Below are 19525 nucleotides of genomic sequence, written 5' to 3' on the forward strand. Positions count from 1 at the left end.
GTTACCTGGCCCACAGAAATGTCTAAAAGTCCTGGCATGTCTCCTTTTTTTAATATATATATATATATATACAGTATTCAATTCCTGCAAAACCACATATATTCATTCTAAAACCAGGGTGTATGGTAAGTCCCAGGGTCTTTTTCTGGCTACAACAGCTTTTGCTGGTTTCCTGAGCAACCCTGGTGCTGCTACTGGTGCTGATACAAGATCTACTGCTAACATGGAGATATCATAACAGCGTTCATTCACTCTGAAAAGAGTATGCACAACAACGCACTTTTTAATAGTACTTTAAACAAAAAAATGCCACTTTAACACCAACTACAAGAACAATTGTAGCATTAATAACTTCACAGTGAACAGAGTGGGAACATTTTCATTTATTACACAGAAAATTATTATTCTTGTTTATTAAACAAAAGAAAATGAAACGGCCCTCGGGACCCTGAAGTAATATTTCATACCACAGCCTTTGGAGACAATAACTGCAATTAGGCTCATTCAGTTTCTCTGGATGAGATTTCTACACATCGCTACTGATTTTCTGGCCATTTTTCTTCAGTAAAAAGCTCAGTTTAGTTTTTTTCCAACTGTGGATTTCAGTTTTTTTTCACAGATATTTCATGTTCAAAACTAAAAGCAGGACACTTCATAATGGCTCAAAGTTTTCGCTTTCTACTCACCCATGCCCGCTGTGCTTTTTGAGGTATGTTTTGTGTGTCATATCCTGTTGAAAGGCCCATGATGCGTGCATGAGATAAAGCTTTCTGAGACTGGGCTAAAACTTCTGCTTTGAAATGCCTTTATAGTCTTTAGATTTCATCATGCCTTTTACAGATTCAAGACATCCAGTGCCAGAGGCTGCAAAGTAACACCGATACTTTCAGTGAGCTTTCTCTGTGGTACACAATTCATGATACAGATGGTGTTCTCTGCTTTAAATATAAGTAGGTGTGAGTTACCAAACCATCTACTAAAATGATGCATCTGGTCAAGGGTTCTCTTTTAGGCTACGTTCACATTACCAGGCTGAAGTGACTCAAATCTGATATTTTGCTTAATGTGGCTTAGATCTGATTTGTTTGTGGCTGTGTGAACGTGCCAAATCCATTTTTTTTTTAATCAGCTCTGAGCTACTTCCATATTTAGTCCTAAATCGAATAACTATGTTTTATTAATTTGTTCCACTCAAACAAAAGATGTTCCACATATGCACATATGCTGATTTTTTTCTAATCAGATCTAAGCTACTTCCATATGTACACACTAAGAAAAATAATTACAGATTTGTACTTAAAAGAGTACAAAGCTTGTTGTTGGGGCTGTACCTTATATTGAAGTACAAAAAAGTACCTTTCAGTGAAAGTCCTTTTTTTGTACCCATGTTTTTGTGCCAGTAAAGATTATAAAGATTATAAACATTATCATCAACTGAATATGTGTCAAGAACTTAATGATCCAAAATTGTCTGGAATTCAAATGAAAAATGTGCAATTACAATATATATTGTTTATTAGTACAGTGATACTGAATACAGAATGTACCTTTTGGCAGGTTAAATGGTACAAATCTGTACTTATTGCTGTTAGGAATGACGTTGTACTTCAGAGGGAACAAATCTGACCCTGTAAAGACCAATATTGTACCTTTGAGGGTACAATTGTGAAGAGTGTACCTTTGAGTACAAAAAAGTACTTATATCATACCTCTGTTTTTTAGAGTGTATTCTAAATTAGAAAACTATGTTTTATTATTTTGTTCTACTCAAACAAAAGATGCTCCACATATGAGCTGCTAAGGCATCCATTTCCCTTTATAAAGCTACACTCTAAGAAATATAAGTACAGATTTGTACTTAAAAGAGTACAAAGCTTGTCGCTGGGGCTGTACCTTATATTGAGGTACAAAAAAGTACCTTTCAGTGAAAGTCCTTTTTTGTACCCATGGTTTTTGTGGCAGTAAAGATTATAAAGATTATAAACATTATCATCAACTAAATATGGCTCAAAAACTTGATGATACAAAATTGTCTGGCTTTCAAATAAAAAATGTGCTATTTAAATATATATTGTTCATTAGTACAGTGATGCAGAATACTGAATGTACCCTTTGGCTGGTTAAATGGTACAAATTTGTACTTATTGCTGTTAGAAATGACTTTGTACTTCAGAGGGAACAAATCTGACCCCGTAAAGACCAATATTGTACCTTTGAGGGTACAATTATAAAGAGTGTACCTTCGTGTACAAAAAAGTACTCATATCGTACCTCTGTTTTTTAGAGTGTACGAGTCGTCTCTCAAATATGACGTTTTTTTTATTGATGAAGAAGGCGACGTTTATACACGTATCAATGTGCGCATATGTGAGGCGTTTCAGGTACAAATTTGTTCACATTACACACAGATACAGGTCACTTACATTTGTGAATGTGAATCGTCCAATCTGAGCAAAAAATCTGATTTCAGCAATGTGGCTTGTGATGTGAACGTAGCCTTAGAAGTGGAGCATCCTTCTCCTCCGCCATGTGTACTGCTCTTAATAAGACAGTGACCAGTACTGTAACCTAAGACTTTTGTATATGTTCACCTAAACAAATCATATATGTTTTATTATTGAATTGTAAGCAACTTTAAGCTAGAAAAAGGCACAACATAAATAAAAATCATTATTATTAAGATTTAAATGAAGATATACACTTTCAGTCAAACGTTTTAGATCACTCCCATTTTTCCCAAGCTCTTCAGGTCCAGTGAATAACCAGAAATGGTGCAAAAGCCAGTGTACAAACTTTTGCAGTAGACTGCCAGGGGCTCCAAGATCATATTAGTATATTAGTATATTGTACAAAAAAATGTAAAAATACCTGGAAAAAATTATATATTGCTTAAAAAAAGAGGGATTGATTTTTAGCTAACAATTCATTGGTTAAAAGTGTAATTCCATAATTTTTTCATTCATTTTAAAATGTCTAGTTGTGGTCTCTAGTATGAATGAATGTCCTTGAGAAAAAAAGAGTTTATCCGAGTTTAACACTGTTTGTTGTATTTACACAAATAAAACAGGAATAAACTGCCATGCTGTTCTTATCGCTGTTAGCTCCTGTCTGACGAGATGTGCCTGGCCGCGTGGCTTCAGCTCTGCTGTGAGCGGTCGCGAGCCAAGGTGGGCGGGGCCATGAATACTGCGTTGACATAGAAACGATGCTTTCCCTGATCGACTTGTTTTTCTGAATATTTTCTTTTACTAACTACTGCAGACAATGAAGAAAGAGTTTTATGTGCAGAATGCATATACAGCTTAGAATGACCTATTGTATTTCACAAAAAAAAAGAAAGAAAAAGTGGATTTTAGCAGAAGAACTCCTTTAACAGCTGGAAATAAACTGAAATTTGGGAATGAATAAAAAAAATGTCAATTTACAAAACCTTTGTAGTAAAGAGTGCTGGAACAGATCTTGTTACTGCTATTACTATTTACTGCAGCATTTACACACTTACATACACACAGAAACACAGAGAACTCTGTAACTATTAAAAGTAAATGTATTTTCTTTAGAGAAATTATAGATGAAGCCAGGGATCAGCGAGTACTCTTTTCTTAGCCTTCAAAAGACTCTTGGAAACTCGAGAAAACTGGTACTGGAAGAATCAGGTCTGGCTGACCACATGGCAACAAAATCTTTAGCTCAGGTTAACATTGGACTAAGTCTCAGTTTATGCAATTTAAAACAATTATTATTCAAAACATGTATATGTATATGTATTAGCATTCTAAATCCAAAGACATAATGACACACTATGTTTTTTATATCTTATGTCTTTTTTTTGTAGAATGTTACCTATATAAAATGTGACTTATCATCCCCTTCATAATATATGTGAATAATTTCTGTCAGTAACTAGTTTTTTTAGGATGTATAATTTCAAATAATCCCCCTAAAAGTTAACATCTGCCACATCATTTCTATATTTGTCAGTCTCTACTTGAAAACTAGACTAACTGGAGTTATAAGACATCACACCTAATCTAATCTCAAATTAGCCAAAAAATAACTCTCCAAACAAGCCGACAAGTTAGCATTGATATGTTGTTCACTGGGTTTTCTTATTGTTGAGACGTATTGATCTGCAATTTCCACCAGTCAGTGCAACCACACAGCACCTGCCTCAGGCAGAACATTTTGTAAGTAGTGATAAGCAGTGTTCTCCATTGCCACTCACCCACAAGGTCCCATTCCCCGTTGGGCATGTAGCCAGAGATATCGGCCTCACTCATCTGGAGGTCCAGCAGCCAGCCGTCAAATGTCCAAGAGCCAAATTTTAGCTCACACTTCTGGATGTCGAATGGAAACCAGCGAACGTCCACATTACAGGTGCTCATGAAGATACCTAAAAATAGTTTAATAATCAGTGTTTAAATAGTGACATGGACTGATGTTAATATTGATGTTTAAACACGTTTAGCCACTCTTTGCTAATATACAGTTATAAGTCTTAAAATGTATTTAGTGCATTAGAGAGAAAATACAGTGCAAAATATGAATCTGTATAAAATCAATATACTATTGTAGCAATATACACTGTTAAAGAATTAAATATAAAAAGCTGACATTTTCTATGAGCAAGGACATCGGACTTTTCACACTTGCTATATTTTGTCTCTTAAAAAGTACTGTACCACTGTACTACTAAAAAATACTGCTATTTATATGCATAAAAAACAAGTTTAAATTAACAATGAAAAGTGTCAAATAGATGAGTAAGTGAGGTGTACATTTCAGGCACGTTACAGGTACATTTCTGGCGTATTGCTATCTTGACAATGGAAAACACAGGTGCACCACTGACTGAAAAAACCTAGAGAGATGTCAACAGTCGGATGTTGATTGCTAACATGGCACTGAATTGTCAACACTGGCGCGTGCCCAACGTGCATACACCAGTGGTGTGCAGTCAGGCCCTTCTAACCCTTCAAAGAAGGGGTGACAATAAGTGCATGTAAAAATTTACATAATTTTTAATCAGGAAATATATATTATAGTTATTGTAAGTGTATGGACTTATTTCATAAATTATCTAAAATAAAAAACAGCAACTAATTCAAAGCATTATATAACTCAGTCAAGACGGAGAATATGTAGTTACTGTAATTCTTATCTATGTGCCGCTTGGGGCGTGCTGGGTGGGGGTGTGGTTGCAGAAGGGGTACACACTATATTCACTGCACGCCACTGGCATACACCCTAGCTTGCTACACACACACGGACACGCAGCTTTGCAAACTTACATCAACAATCAACAGAATATAAAATAACATTATTCTACATAAAAAAGGTTATTGTTATATTACTAAAATGATCTGCTCGTGCACATTCACAGCATGTACAAGTAGCTCAGTTCCCTCTGCTGAGAAGCGTTGGACATGTACAAGTAGCTGCGCCATTGGTTTATTGCATATTACGTCCTAAATCAAGTTGTGCAGTTGATGGCTAAAGATCACTAAAATAGGGCCCAACATCTTAAGCATCCAGCTAACCTCAGCAAAAACATCTCTTAGAACATTAAAAAAAATAAATTACAAAATGTCCTATATTTTTTACTTCAATTCTAAACAAACCCTAGCATTATGGGAGTATTCCCAAGAAATTGCAAATTATTTACATATATTTCCAAAATGTACTTATTTTTTTCATTTATTTTCTGCAATTTTGTCTTTCATTTATAAATAGTAATTTACAGGGATCAATATTTATATAACAACAGTAATTTTATGTAAAAATCTGTTTAAAAACAGATGAGCTATGTAACATATATGTCCCATACATTCTAGATTTTTTTTTTAACATTTTTTTTCACATTTTAATTAGCATATTCATAAATATAAACATAACTGGCTTTTGTCTTTATTAAGCTTAACTGCATATTACTTTTCTTTCTCTAAAACACAGGACCCACAAAAAGGAGCACATAGTCATTATTTCAGGTGTAGTTGTTTGCAAAATGTTGGTGTTGGAAACTGCTAATTAATTTTCTTGTAGCATCTTATGTTCTCAGTCTGTAAGAAGAAAGTCTTCCCTGACGAATCAGGAGAGCTCAATCCTGGCTCTCACATTCAGCTGCTACTGAAAGCCTTTATTACGTAGATCAGCTGTGCTGGATTACACAGATAGAGTTTAGATCAGACTCTAATCTAACACAGCCGATCAAGGTAATTAAGGCTCTCAGTAGCAGCTGAATGTGAGAGACAAGTGCTCTCTCCTCATTAACATTAGCATTTTGGCTAGCTTGTTGCTAAAGTTAGCTAGCTTATTGCTAATGGTAGTTCTCTCCCCAGTAACATTAGTACTTTAACTACCTCATCGCTAACGGTAGTTCTCTCCCCAGTAACATTAGTTTTTTAGCTAGCTTGTCGTTAAGGTTAGCTAGCTTGGCGCTAAAGTTAGCTAGCTCATCACTTAGGTTAGCTAGCTTGTCACTTAGATTAGCTAGCTTCTTGCTAGCTTTAGTTCTCTCCTTGGTAACATTGGTGCATTAGCTAGCTCATCGCTAAGGTTAGCTAGCTCATCGCTAAGGTTAGCTAGCTCATCGCAAATGGTAGTTCTCTCCCCAGTAACATTAGTATTTTAGCTAGCTCGTCACTAAGGTTAGATAGCTCATTGCTAAAGTTAGCTAGCTCCTCACTAGCTTTAGTTCTCTCCCCAGTAACATAAGTATTTTAGCTAGCTCATCACTAAGGTTAGATAGCTTGTCACTAAGGTTAGCTAGCTCATCGCTAATGGTAGTTCTCTCCCTAGTAACATTAGTATTTTAGCTAGCTCGTCACTAAAGTTAGCTAGCTCCTTGCTAGCTTTAGTTTTCTCCCGGATAACATTAGTGTGTTAGCTAGCTTGTCACTAAAGTTAGCTAGGTCCTTGTTAGCTTTAGTTCTCTCCCAGGTAACATTAGTATTTTAGCTAGTTCGTCACTAAGGTTAGCTAGCTCCTCGCTAGCTTTAGTTCTCTCCCGGGTAAATTTGTATTTTAGCTAGTTCGTCACTAAAGTTACCTTGCTCCTCGGTAGCTTCGGTTCTCTCCCGGGTAACATTAGTGTGTAAGCTAGCTCGTCCCTAAGGTTAGCTAGTTCCTCACTAGCTTAAGTTTAACAAGCTCATTGTTAAGATTAGCTAGCTTGTCATTAGCGTTAGTTCTCTCCCTGGCAACATTAGTGTGTCAGCAAGCTCGTCGGTAAGGTTTTAGGCACACCGAAAAAAGACTGAACGAATTGCTGATGTTAAGTAATGATAGAAAAAAACGTTCTGACAGATGTCAGATATGGGTTATGTTAGTTGACAACTAAGTTTGTATCAGCAGCCAAAAATAAACATTGTATTTGTTTAGAAAATATGATTTAAGGCTTTGTGAACAGCCAGATTTAAATTTTTACAGTAGTACAAATCTGAGAAAAAGGAACAATGGAGTTGAGGGAGTGAGCAGTGAGGGACGTTTTCAATAATGGGATAGCGAGGTAATTGACCTCATTAGTATTGGAGATGATGCCGCTCTTTAAAATAAATTAGAAGACACATATCACAACCGTTCTTCATGTTGAAAAATGTATAAAGAATTGTCCAACACCTTATCAATGGAAAATAACAAGCTAGACTCCAAAGTGTGTCTGTGGTTGGACAAGCGCCGGTATAACAGTGAGCTCAAACACATTCTCATAAACCCAGCCTGAAAATCTTGGATAACTTCTGAGATCCTGGTAAAAATGAAAGCGAACCTTTATATGAAGCCATTGCTCTTTTGTGCATGTGTTCAGACGACTGTTGTGTATACACTAAGATGTCAAATGTCATGGGATAGCAATATGTAAATAGATAATGAAGTGTTACCTCAGGGAGGGACTAAAATGGCCATAACCCTACAAGTGGTGAGGTAATATCACATGAGGGAGGCTGAAAACTGACCAGCGTATTTATAGCAACATGAATTACTGAGCGAGCCTTCATGGTGAATGCCAGATGGATGGATCAGTCCATTTTCAATGTCTATGCAATACATTCACATTCAATGCAGGAAGCCTTACACACTTATCTTGAAGGTCAGTGCAGTGTATTAATCTTTAATGGGGCATGACAAAACTCATGGGACACAATTCCAGTTCTATGACAGTGTAGATCAAATAAAAGTATTTAACAATTTTTCTTTAATACTTCTTTACTTTTCATGTTTTACAGAGCCTCAAAATAAAGAATGACACTATTTACAATTGGCCTCTACTCATGAATCGTTTTTAAAAGTAGATAAAAACTAGATAAAAGGCGCACTTGATTCAAGTACCACTGGTCAGACTGTGGATCTGACAAAAAGCTGTGAAAATGAAGACTAAAGAGCATTCCAAGAAATCAATGGTGAGAAAATAAAAGGTGTATTATAACACCCTGGCACTGCCTAGACAAGGCCATTCTTCAAATCTCAACATCGGAGCAAGAATGTGACACTTAAGAGAAGCCACTAAGTGGCCAACAATTACCAAGCTACAATGAAAGCTGCTAGCAGCTGCAGAGTACAGAGCCTCAAAAAGAAAAACATGTACCAGGCAACAGGATCATATGGTACTCGCCTGTATGAGAAATTGAACAGAAAGCAGTTATTACCAAAGAAAAAAAGGCTGGAGTTTGCCACAAAGCGCAAGAGTGATCCAACTAAAATGTGGGATAGGGTATACTGGTCAGACTAGACAGCTGTGCCTTTTGTGGATTATGCTGTTGAAATGCTTTTCCTCAGAAAGGACTAATGATGCATAACAAAGCAGTCTGCTAAAAACCTAAATGGAGAAACATCACCCTTCATCAGGATAATGATAGTTAATAAAAAATGAAAGAAACATAGTAGTGGTTGAATAATTAGAAGGTGCATGTTCTACATTAAACAACAATACAGATTAGAATCTGAACCACTACTAGGTAATTGCAGCCCTCATTTAACTAATCTGATCAACCTAGGACTAATTTATCCAGAGGAACTGATAAACATCACTTGCAAACAAAGTGAAAAAGTGACACAAAAATGACCCCAAAGCTGTAGTAAAATGTTCTTTTTTTCTTTTCCTCAAGAGAAAAGTGAAATATTCACTACATTATCTCTTAGGATGAGCTCAAGCTGTGAGCCAAGGAATGCCCATTCTTGCAGAACTGAACAGGGTTATGTACTTTCAAGAGGGGTACCTGGTTAGTGGTGTTAAAAGAGTTAGTTTTACACATTCTACAAATGAATACGTCAAGTATGGTTTATAAAAGGAAACAAAAGAAAAAGTAATGATTTGAATGTCTGATCTTGTAGCACTGCAACTCCAACCCTTATTAAATGCATGATACAGAATGAACTTTGAGGGTAAGGATAATTTGTTATTATTGCCAAATCTAATGACTTTAAGGGATCCAGTACATTCACAAGACTCGTAAGGTTTTCTAAGTGGAGCAGAACACGATCTGTTTAGATAGCATCAGAATAAAATGAAAAAAATAATAATAATAAAAAATAATAATAATAATAAATTTGTTATTTATATCGGCAGTTATCTTTTTACAATTTGACTTTATGAAATGTTTCTTTTTTTAAATGAGTTATTAGGTTGTTAAACCTGGATAAGGTTGAGTATTGTCTGGTGCTTCTTCTCACAAATTGGGAAAAATGGGTGTATTATACTGAAAGTTCCTAATTTCATTTATTTGCACATGAGGGCAGTTTATATTTCCTCACGGAATCATGGCTAAATAACGACATCCCGGACTCTGCTGTTAGCATCACCGGCTTCACCATGGTACGTGCTGATAGAAATCCGGAATTGTGTGGGAAAACTAGAGGTGGAGGTCTCGTTCTGCTTGTGAATGAGAAGTGGTGTAATTCCGGACATATTACTGTGAAAGAGAGGGTATGTCATCGCGAAGTAGAGCTTTTAGTAGTTGGTTTGAGACCCTATTATGTGCCGAGGGAGTTCTCCCACATCGTCGCCATTATTGTTTACATCCCGCCGGGCGCTCAGCCTACGTACGCGTGTGACGTCATTCAGGAGGCAGTGGCGAATGTACAGTCCGCCCACCCTGATTCCTGTATTATTATATCGGGTGATTTTAATCATGTGGACATGAGCACTCATTTAGGGGGATTCACACAGTATGTCATCTGCCCCACCAGATATAACAACACGTTAGATCTGTGTTTTATCAATGTTAAAGATGCCTATAAAGCACTGGCTATGCCACCTTTGGGTAAATCAGACCACAATATGATTTATCTTAAGCCACATTATAAACCTTGTGTAATGAGACTACCTCCCACCTGTCGATCTTTCCGTAAATGGACTCCTGAGGTCTTCGAAGCTCTACAGGATTGTTTTGAATCAACTGACTGGGACACACTTATTGTCTCACAAGAGGCTGATAATGACATAGATGGGATAGTGGACCGTGTTACTGATTATGTGAACTTCTGTACTGATGTGGTGGTACCCATGAGAACAGTCCACTCTTTTGCAAACAATAAGCCATGGATCACTAGCAACATTAAGAGCCTCCTGAATCTAAAAAAAGAGGCATTCAAATCTGGGGACCGTGAGAGGGTTAGGAGTGTGCAACATGAGTTGAGGAAGAGTTTAAGGGCGGCCAGAAGAGACTTTGGAAGGGGTCTGCAATGGAATATGCGGGGTAACAGTACAAGGGAGGTGTGGAAGGGTATGAAGACCATTACTGGCTACAAAAGTAAAGTTAGCGAGACAGTGGGCGATGTGGACAAGGCCAATGAATTTAACCACTTTTATAGTAGGTTCAGTTCAGCCAGTGGGCCCCTCACCTCCTCTGCTGGAACCACCTGCTCTGCTCCATCCAGCAGCTGTACCACCTCCTCTGCTGTGACCACCTGCTCTGCTCCACCCGGCAGCTGTACCACCTCCTCTGCCGTGACCACCTGCTCTGCTCCACCCGGCAGCTGTACCACCTCCTCTGCTGGGACCACCTGCTCTGCTCCACCCAGCAGCTGTACCACCTCCTCTGCTGGGACCACCTGCTCTGCTCCACCCGGCAGCTGTACCACCTCCTCTGCTGGGACCACCTGCTCTGCTGTGACCACCTGCGCTGCTCCACCCGGCAGCTGTACCACCTCCTCTGCTGTGACCACCTGCTCTGCTCCACCCGGCAGCTGTACCACCTCCTCTGCTGGGACCACCTGCTCTGCTCCACCCAGCAGCTGTACCACCTCCTCTGCTGGGACCACCTGCTCTGCTCCACTCGGCAGCTGTACCATCTCCTCTGCTGGGACCACCTGCTCTGCTCCACCCGGCAGCTGTACCATCTCCTCTGCTGGGACCACCTGCTCTGCTCCATCCGGCAGCTGTACCACCTCCTCTGCTGTGACCACCTGCTCTGCTCCACCCGGCAGCTGTACCATCTCCTCTGCTGGGATCACCTGCTCTGCTCCATCCGGCAGCTGTACCACCTCCTCTGCTGTGACCACCTGCTCTGCTCCACCCGGCAGCTGTACCGCCTCCTCTGCTGGGACTACCTGCTCTGCTCCACCCGGCAAGTGTACCACCTCCTCTGCTGGGACCACCTGCTCTGCTCCACCCGGCAGCTGTACCACCTCCTCTGCTGGGACCACCTGCTCTGCTCCATCCGGCAGCTGTACCACCCCCTCTGCTGGGACCACCTGCTCTGCTCCACCCGGCAGCTGTACCACCTCCTCTGCTGGGATCACCTGCTCTGCTCCACCCGGCAGCTGTACCATCTCCTCTGCTGGGACCACCTGCTCTGCTCCATCCGGCAGCTGTACCACCTCCTCTGCTGTGACCACCTGCTCTGCTCCACCCGGCAGCTGTACCACCTCCTCTGCTGTGACCACCTGCTCTGCTCCACCCGGCAGCTGTACCACCTCCTCTGCTGTGACCACCTGCTCTGCTCCACCCGGCAGCTGTACCACCTCCTCTGTGGGGACCACTTGCTCTACTCCATCCGGCAGTTGTACCACCCCCTCTGCTGTGACCACCTGCACTGCTCCACCCGGCAGCTGTTCCAGATGTACTGCTGTGACCCCACATAGCTTTTCCATAGATGAGGTTTATGCTGAACTACGTAGGCTGCGTCCAGGGAAAGCTGCGGGTCCTGATGGCGTATCGCCTCGGCTTCTAAGAGAATGTGCATCAGGACTGGCGATGCCTCTACAATCAATTTTCAACCTGAGTCTGCGCACAGGACAAGTGCCTGTCCAGTGGAAAACATCATGCCTCGTGCCGGTCCCTAAAGTAGGGAGGCCGGTAGGGGTGAAGGACCACAGACCAGTGGCCCTGACTTCAGTGATCATGAAGACATTGGAGAGGCTTTTGCTGCGGGTTCTCAAGCCTCAGGTGCAGCAGGCTGTGGACCCCTTACAGCAGGGGTCTCAAACTCATTTTTGCCGAGGGCCACATTGGCATATTGGCTGTCCTCTGAGGGCCAAATGTAACTTATAAATATAAGAAAATGTAACCAGATGTAATACAAAATGAATGTAATTACTCCTTAATGTTAAATAACTCTCAATATACTATTTATTCAATCAAATATTACAGTTGCATGGAAAAATGGTTGCTTGTTGCTCTATTAACATAAATCCTTTTAATTTATAAGTTATATTAACTTTGATCAAAACGTTTGATACTGAAATAAGGCTTAATAAATATAAAATCAAAAATTGTGAGCTGTGACAGATTTAGCATTTCCTCAGATTTAGCAGTTCCTCATCCAACCACTAGTCGGAGCTGCAGCTGCAGCACCACAAGCCCGCAGTCTTTACTGAGTCAGAGCTGCAGCCCAGCCACGGGCTACAGGGCTCAGCTGAGCCAGTCTGGAGCGTTTTTAAAAATTTGTAAGTTCTTCTGTGTATGAAATAAAATAACCCCACTAACCGGATAATACAGCTCTCTACAGTTCATCTTTCAGCCCAAGCAGCTAACAGCAGCAGTTTAGAGCAGCGTCACGGAGTCACTGCTGGGATTACATTATAAACAGGTCAGTTAGCGCGCTGCTAACCTCAGGATGTTTATAACTACGGAGTTTAGTGGACACACCACGGCAGCAAGGTTAGACTGTTGAAGGCTACTGAAGACTACTAAAGCAGGCAACGCAGCGTAAGCAAAAAAAAAAAAAAAAAAACCACACACACACACCAAAATACAAGTTAAGATAAAATATGAAAACGAACATAATAAAGCATAAATAATTAAATTGAATTGCGGGCCAGATGTATGTTTATTTTGTTAACCCGTGAGGGGCCGTATGAAACCGCGTCGCGGGCCGCATGTGGCCCGCGGGCCGCTACTTTGAGACCCCTGCCTTACAGTTTGCATATCAGGAGAACATGGGTGTGGAGGATGCAGTAATATATATGACCCACAAGATACTTTCGTTTCTGGACGGGACAGGGGGATACACAAGGATCATGTTTTTTGATTTTACAAGTGCCTTTAACACTATCAGGCCGCAGTTTCTGAGGGAACAGCTGGAGATGATAGGTGTGGATGCTATGTTAGTCACATGGATTTACAGCTATCTCACAGAGCGTCCGCAGTATGTCAGTTTGGGTGGTTGCAGGTCTGAGACGGTGGTAACCAACATTGGGGCTCCTCAGGGTACAGTTTTGTCACCATTTCTCTTCACTCTTTACACTGCTGATTTTAAACATATGTCTGAACTTTGCCACATTCAGAAATATTCAGACGACACAGCTGTGGTGGCATGTATAAGAGGTGGGGATGAAAGAGAGTACAGAGATCTTGTTGCTGCCTTTACAGCCTGGAGTAGAAGAAAAGGTCTTCTCCTCAATGCACTGAAGACCAAGGAGATGATCGTGGATTTCCGGAGACTGAAACATTCCCATCAGCCTGTTATCATCGATGGACAGATCATTGAGAATGTTCAGTCATATAAGTATCTCGGAGTCCACCTGGACAACAAACTGGACTGGTCAGTGCAGACGAGTGCAGCATATAAAAAAGGACAGAGCAGGCTTTACTTCCTCAGGAAGCTTAAATCATTTGATGTGTGTAAAGAGTTTCTGCACACATTCTATCATTCGGTTGTGTCGAGTGCTGTCTTCTTTGGTGTTGCCTGCTGGGGAAGCAGCATTACTGTTAGGGACAGGAACAGACTGGATAAGCTTGTAAGGAAGTGTGTGTCAGTTATGGGCGGGAAAGTGGACTCTTTGGGTCAGTTAGTGGAGAAGAGGATGAGGTGTTTAATGGAGGGTATCCTCAGTAATAGCAGTCACCCTCTGCATGGGATCCTGGCAGCTCAGAGGAGCAGGCGCAGTGATAGACTCCTCTCTCTCTGCTGTAGGACTGAGAGGTTCCGCAGGTCATTTGTTCCTGCTGGAATTAGACTACTTAACACCTGATGTGTGTACTTAATAAGCACCATTTAGCACTTTTTTTTTTTTTTTTTTTTTTGTACCTGGGTGTGGACTCTGTCGTGTATGTTTTTTGTGTGTTTTTGTTTTTTTGTTGTTGTTATTTGTGTGCTGTTGGACAAATGAATTTCCCCATTGGGGATTAATAAAGTATCTATCTATCTATCTATCTATCTATCTATTTTCTGATTTTGTGATATTCAAAATATTTCAAAAGCTGGTATGCAAAGGTTAATATTCACGCAGCTTGCTGGAATGGGAATGGAACAGAAGAGCCAATGATCATTCACAGCGTCCAGACATCTTTAGCTCATCTCCCAGAAACACTGAGCACCTTTAAATGAAATTGAATTCTACTTTTTCCACCACAGCACTACCAGAGTGCAGAGAATGAGACTGGAGAAGAAGCCATCTTTATGGGTTACTCACACACAGACCCACACTCTGTCACACACACAAGCAGCGTTAATCAAATCCATGACTAAAGCCAACAGCACAGCTTAATGAAGCATTGTGACTTAATGTCAAACACAGCTGACAATCACCACTCAGAGCTTCATTTCAGAGGTTCTATAAGATTCATGGCTGTTTTAATGATTAACAAAAGCTCTTAGAAGCTCTTAGAAGTTTTAGTGAATATAAAAAAACCCTATTGATCATTCAACCACCTAAAAACCAACCCTTTATAAATAAAAAAACAGGTCTGATCATATGTCATGGATTATAACTATCTGCATGCTATGGGTGTGCCATATATTGTGAGACAGTAATATCAAGATTTTAAAGATCCATCCTGTGATAAAAGCTTATTCTGTCTTAAAAGCAGTTTATTATTTACTGTGAAGCTTTACCAGTATTTTGTGTCATTGTTTATATTTGCAGTTTATACTGTATGTATGCACTAAGCATTCTGCACATTTGTATTTTGAAAGATTATTTTGTACATTGTCTTTCAGGATAAAATGTACTTTCATTTTTGGAATCAAATACATTTAAACCTTTGTCAAAGGTCAAAGTGAGAGAGCCCATGAAATCCCATACATGCAAAACTGCACTATTCAGTTAAGTGCCGCCAATGTGTTTTGTTATCTCTGCTGAAACTTACTCTGCAGGGCTGAGTGGTGTACTCTCAAGAGTGGTACCCAGTTAGCGGCATTAAAAGAGCCACATTAGTTTTACACATTCTACAAATAAGTGAGTTTAAATCAAAGCCAGTGGTTTGTCCCTAGTAGCTTGTTTTAACATAGTAAACGCAGACTACAGTCTGAAAATACTCACTTCTGAACAGTGGAAGAGTTAGCGCTGTGGTTGGCGGCTAACTCTAATATTGTTCCAGCCTCTGTGCTGGAAAAACTTTACTGAAACACCTTTATAATGCTGTTCTTTAGCGGAGTGGCATATTTACAATGTGTCAACAGAATAATGTTTAAGGAATGTAATAAATAAAATGTTAACATTTATTTTGGTGCAGTAATAGTTCTGCGCTGCATACAACACAATCACAACAACAAAAACGAACAATTTTATTAGGAAATAATCCATATACAGCTAAAATATTTGAGTCTCTGGAAAAGAATTTTCAATAGTGCATGAATACAGGCTTCAGTGTGCTGTTACTTTAGGAATGCTGAAACTGAATGCTGTTCAGGACAAAAAAATCAAGGTCTGGGAATATCTCTGAAAGACAGCATTCTCTGAAAAGATTTTTTTGCAGTTTTGCATGCGAAAGGCTACGACTCTTAGAAAGTCCTTTTTCCAGCAATCACAGTGACCTCCATCAGTCAGATTCATTTCACTCTAAAAGTGTATCAGATCCAGATGTCTTCGTGGAGACTGAGATAGCTGGAATTGAGTCTAATACCTTAGTCGAAATTGAGACTATCTTCCCCAGCTTTCTGTTCGCTCACAACAGTGAGGAGAGGCAGGAAATGAAGACTGCCCTGAATGAGAAGCATACAATATACAAATTATGTATGCTGAACATGCTGTCCCACGAAAAAAAAGACCGTACACTCACGTCCTTTCCCAAAACAGACGCACGCTTTTGTTCTTTTGTGAAAATGCAATTAAAAGGAAGACCATTTGAATCTGTGTTTAGGTGTCTGTACCTAAATGGCAAAATTCTCAAAATGACACAAGATAATGGGCTACTGCGAATCCAACAACACCAGCAATTCCACTGCCATTCACATCAGTGACATAAGAGAACCTGAGCATCCATTTAGTGCATTTTCCCGTACAAAATGTTGCCAAAAATATATGCACGCACATGCAAATGAGGCGACATGAATCAATACAAAGCCATCATTCAGACAGACATGTTGAGGAGATTACAAATGAGATATAGGTTGATATTGCTTCAGATTTGCTGTTTTTCATTTGAAGATAGTAAAAAGAAAATTGTCCAGGAAATCTTTGTCAACACTGGCTGCAGTGTTGCTCCAGCACATGCTATTCTGTCTATTCTGTCAAATGTTTTTTTGCCAGACCACCTAGAGGGCCAGTCTGAAAGAGACTTAATGAATGACTTTAGATAACTAGAGTTCCATTAATGGATTATTCGTACTAAAAGTCACACATAAATTCCTTTAATTTTCCTTAAAAATCGACAGTGTGCTTTATGTATGAATTCTATCAGTCAGGTTGTTAAGAGCAGTAGATTAGCGTGATTAGCTGGGGATGAGGTTAGTGGCATTAGCATTAGCCGCTAACTGCACTAGCTTTTTCACTGTTTAGAGGTGAGTAGTATATCAGACTGTAGTGGATTCCTCAGTCTACCGCTAAACGGGGTTGGTTATCGTTGCTAACCATAGCTGTCTAGTGCTGCTAACCAGGGCTGGCTAAATGCTTGCTAACCGCAGCTAGCACTGCTAACCGGGGCTGGCTAACACTCACCCTTGAACAAAATACTGGAATTCTAAGCTTACTTTAAATAAATGGTAGCGCTTTACTCACCCGAATAAAAAAAATAAAGAAAAATCTGTGTAGATTAACATCCAGTGCTCATTTTAAATTTTTTAAGAATAAGTTTTGTTTAAGTTTTGTTTGAGGCGCAGCGAAACGTGCTGAATTATAAGGGAAACATGGGAACACCCTTGTTCACTTCGAGTATGAATCCAGTGCACCTTTTGTATGAAAACAGACCAGATAATAGCATTCATTGATAGTGTGCTATATAATCTTGTGTGCCTTATAGTCCGGAAAATACAGTAGGTTTGCTAATTTCTTGTTGTTTAAGGTGTCTGTATAAAATAATATATAGACCGCTTTAGAGGAATATTCACGAGCATAGGAAGTGACGTCGCTGTTCCTAGGACACTTCCGTTCAGCGGTAAACAGCGTTCAAAACAGTGGACGTAACTTTTTAATTTAACATGAATGCAGACTTTACCTAGTCACAAACATTGAAAATCAGGTCAAATTGTTCTTCAAACAAGTAAACTATGGAGGACCAAAAATTACATAAGTATAAATAAATACACATATAAATGTATAAATATGTAGACAAATAAATTAATAAATAAATTAATGTTGAAATAAATATATATATATTGCTCGCGACGGAGCAGTGTAAATGCACCGTTAGTGGTTGACATCTAGCCTATGCAACACACACCACGCAGCGACACAAACAAATCCATGGAGGCAGGCGAGAGAAGCGCGTTTTGTAGCATAGGTTTGAGAAGCTCCTGTTACTGAGGTACAACCAGAGACTGTAAAAAAAGATGGACGCCGTGTCGCCGTTCCCATTCATTCAGTGAAAATGAAGCCAAAATCTTCCGCCATGTTAGCAATCCTGAAACCCGAGTCTGCGCAGTAGAGACCAGATGAGGGAGAAAGACTGTGGAGAGACAGCCTACTCATTTGAATAACCCCGCCCCTGAGGGCTGCCTCGCGGTCACAGACTGCAGAGCAAAGCGGAGCGGAGCTGACGGTCTGTTATTGGTCCCGCCCATAACCAGCCCTTTGACAATAACCACACCTTTTTTTGAATAGAGCTGAATAACGTTTTTAGAAACAAATTCTGTGGGGATATAAAAATTTAACAATATAAGCAGAGGTTACACTAGCTGCTGCATTTAAATAAAGAAGGTAGAATTACAGTATATTGGAAAAGAACGTGATTGAAAGTTGTTTGTTTTGCCATTGAAACCTATGGGGATGGGTGGGGTTACACAGCTTTCTGAAACCAAACAGCAGGGGGCGCCCGACCTGTGGTGGCTTCACTTTTGAGAGACGACGCTCCGTCCAGCTATACACAGTCTATGGGTACAACCATTGGTTTACTCGCCCCACTCCACTGTTTCACTCTTAACATGTGATTACAAAATAAAACTAGGCCAAAGTAACAAAAGTACACACGGTTTTGTTTTGTAAAACCACTCCTTGCTGCCCTGCTGAGAACAACAGATTCAATGTTCAGTTTACAGTGTTAAATATTTCGAGTCAGGAAAGACTTTCTTTATTTTATATTTTTTATAAAAACAAGTATTTATGTTAAGGGAAATCAAGAAAAAACATATTTTATTTTTTATAAAACAATTATTTATGTTTAAGTTTATAAAAACTTCTTTTTTTCAGGAAATAGTTCAACTTTAAATTTCAAGAGATACATTGTTGCTGTTAAAAATGCATTTTCCAATAAAAGGAGTATTGGCAAAACTGGTTATCATTTTTCTGTTAAGGCGGCGGGAGGTGGTGTCTGCAGCTGCTGAAAGTAGCTAATAAAGTAACTTGTAAAGTAACTTAGTTACTTTTAAAATCAAGTAATCCATTACGTAACTAAGTTACTTTTTAAAGAAGTAATCAGTAATCGTATTACTTTATCAAAGTAACTATACCATCACTGCCTCTCTTTTGGTTGGAACAATCTCTGGTCCTTTAGTGCAGACGGTGGTTCACAGCTGCTACTTTGGTTTGGACCAAACTAATACATTCGAAAGTCCAGACCAAAAAAGCTAGGTGTGAAAACAACCTTACATATATAGAAGAAAATTAAATGCATGTACCGAGCAATTCTCGGCAGGAGCGGATGAATTACACAAAATCATACAGATGAAGGTCACTATCATGCAGACAGTGTTCACATCAACTATCAAAATGA

General features: G+C 39.7%; 2 protein-coding genes across 9 annotated transcripts in view; both read right to left on the minus strand.

Moving 5' to 3' along the window:
- The window catches only part of chrna11 (cholinergic receptor, nicotinic, alpha 11), a 118380-nt gene that overhangs the window by 47483 nt on the left and 51372 nt on the right, over positions 1-19525 (minus strand). The window contains exon 6 of the mRNA XM_022683022.2: positions 4226-4393. Within this exon, the coding sequence (XP_022538743.2) occupies positions 4226-4393 (168 nt within the window). The remainder of the gene's footprint in view (positions 1-4225; positions 4394-19525) is intronic.
- LOC125799467 (uncharacterized) lies at positions 9731-12403 on the minus strand. 8 transcript variants are annotated; one of them, XM_049476265.1, is made up of 2 exons: positions 11737-12403; positions 9731-11592 (listed from the first exon to the last, which is right to left on the minus strand). In XM_049476265.1, exons 1-2 carry the CDS (start codon positions 12085-12087, stop codon positions 10801-10803), a joined length of 1143 nt encoding a protein of 380 aa, XP_049332222.1. In that variant the 5' UTR covers positions 12088-12403; the 3' UTR covers positions 9731-10800. The 8 variants fall into 8 exon arrangements, with proteins under 8 accessions (XP_049332222.1, XP_049332224.1, XP_049332220.1 ...); XM_049476267.1 differs by having other exon boundaries at positions 9731-11400; positions 11593-12403; XM_049476263.1 differs by having other exon boundaries at positions 9731-11496; positions 11593-12403.

This window comes from Astyanax mexicanus, chromosome 3 (assembly GCF_023375975.1).
Source record: "Astyanax mexicanus isolate ESR-SI-001 chromosome 3, AstMex3_surface, whole genome shotgun sequence".
Taxonomy (NCBI): domain Eukaryota; kingdom Metazoa; phylum Chordata; class Actinopteri; order Characiformes; family Acestrorhamphidae; genus Astyanax; species Astyanax mexicanus.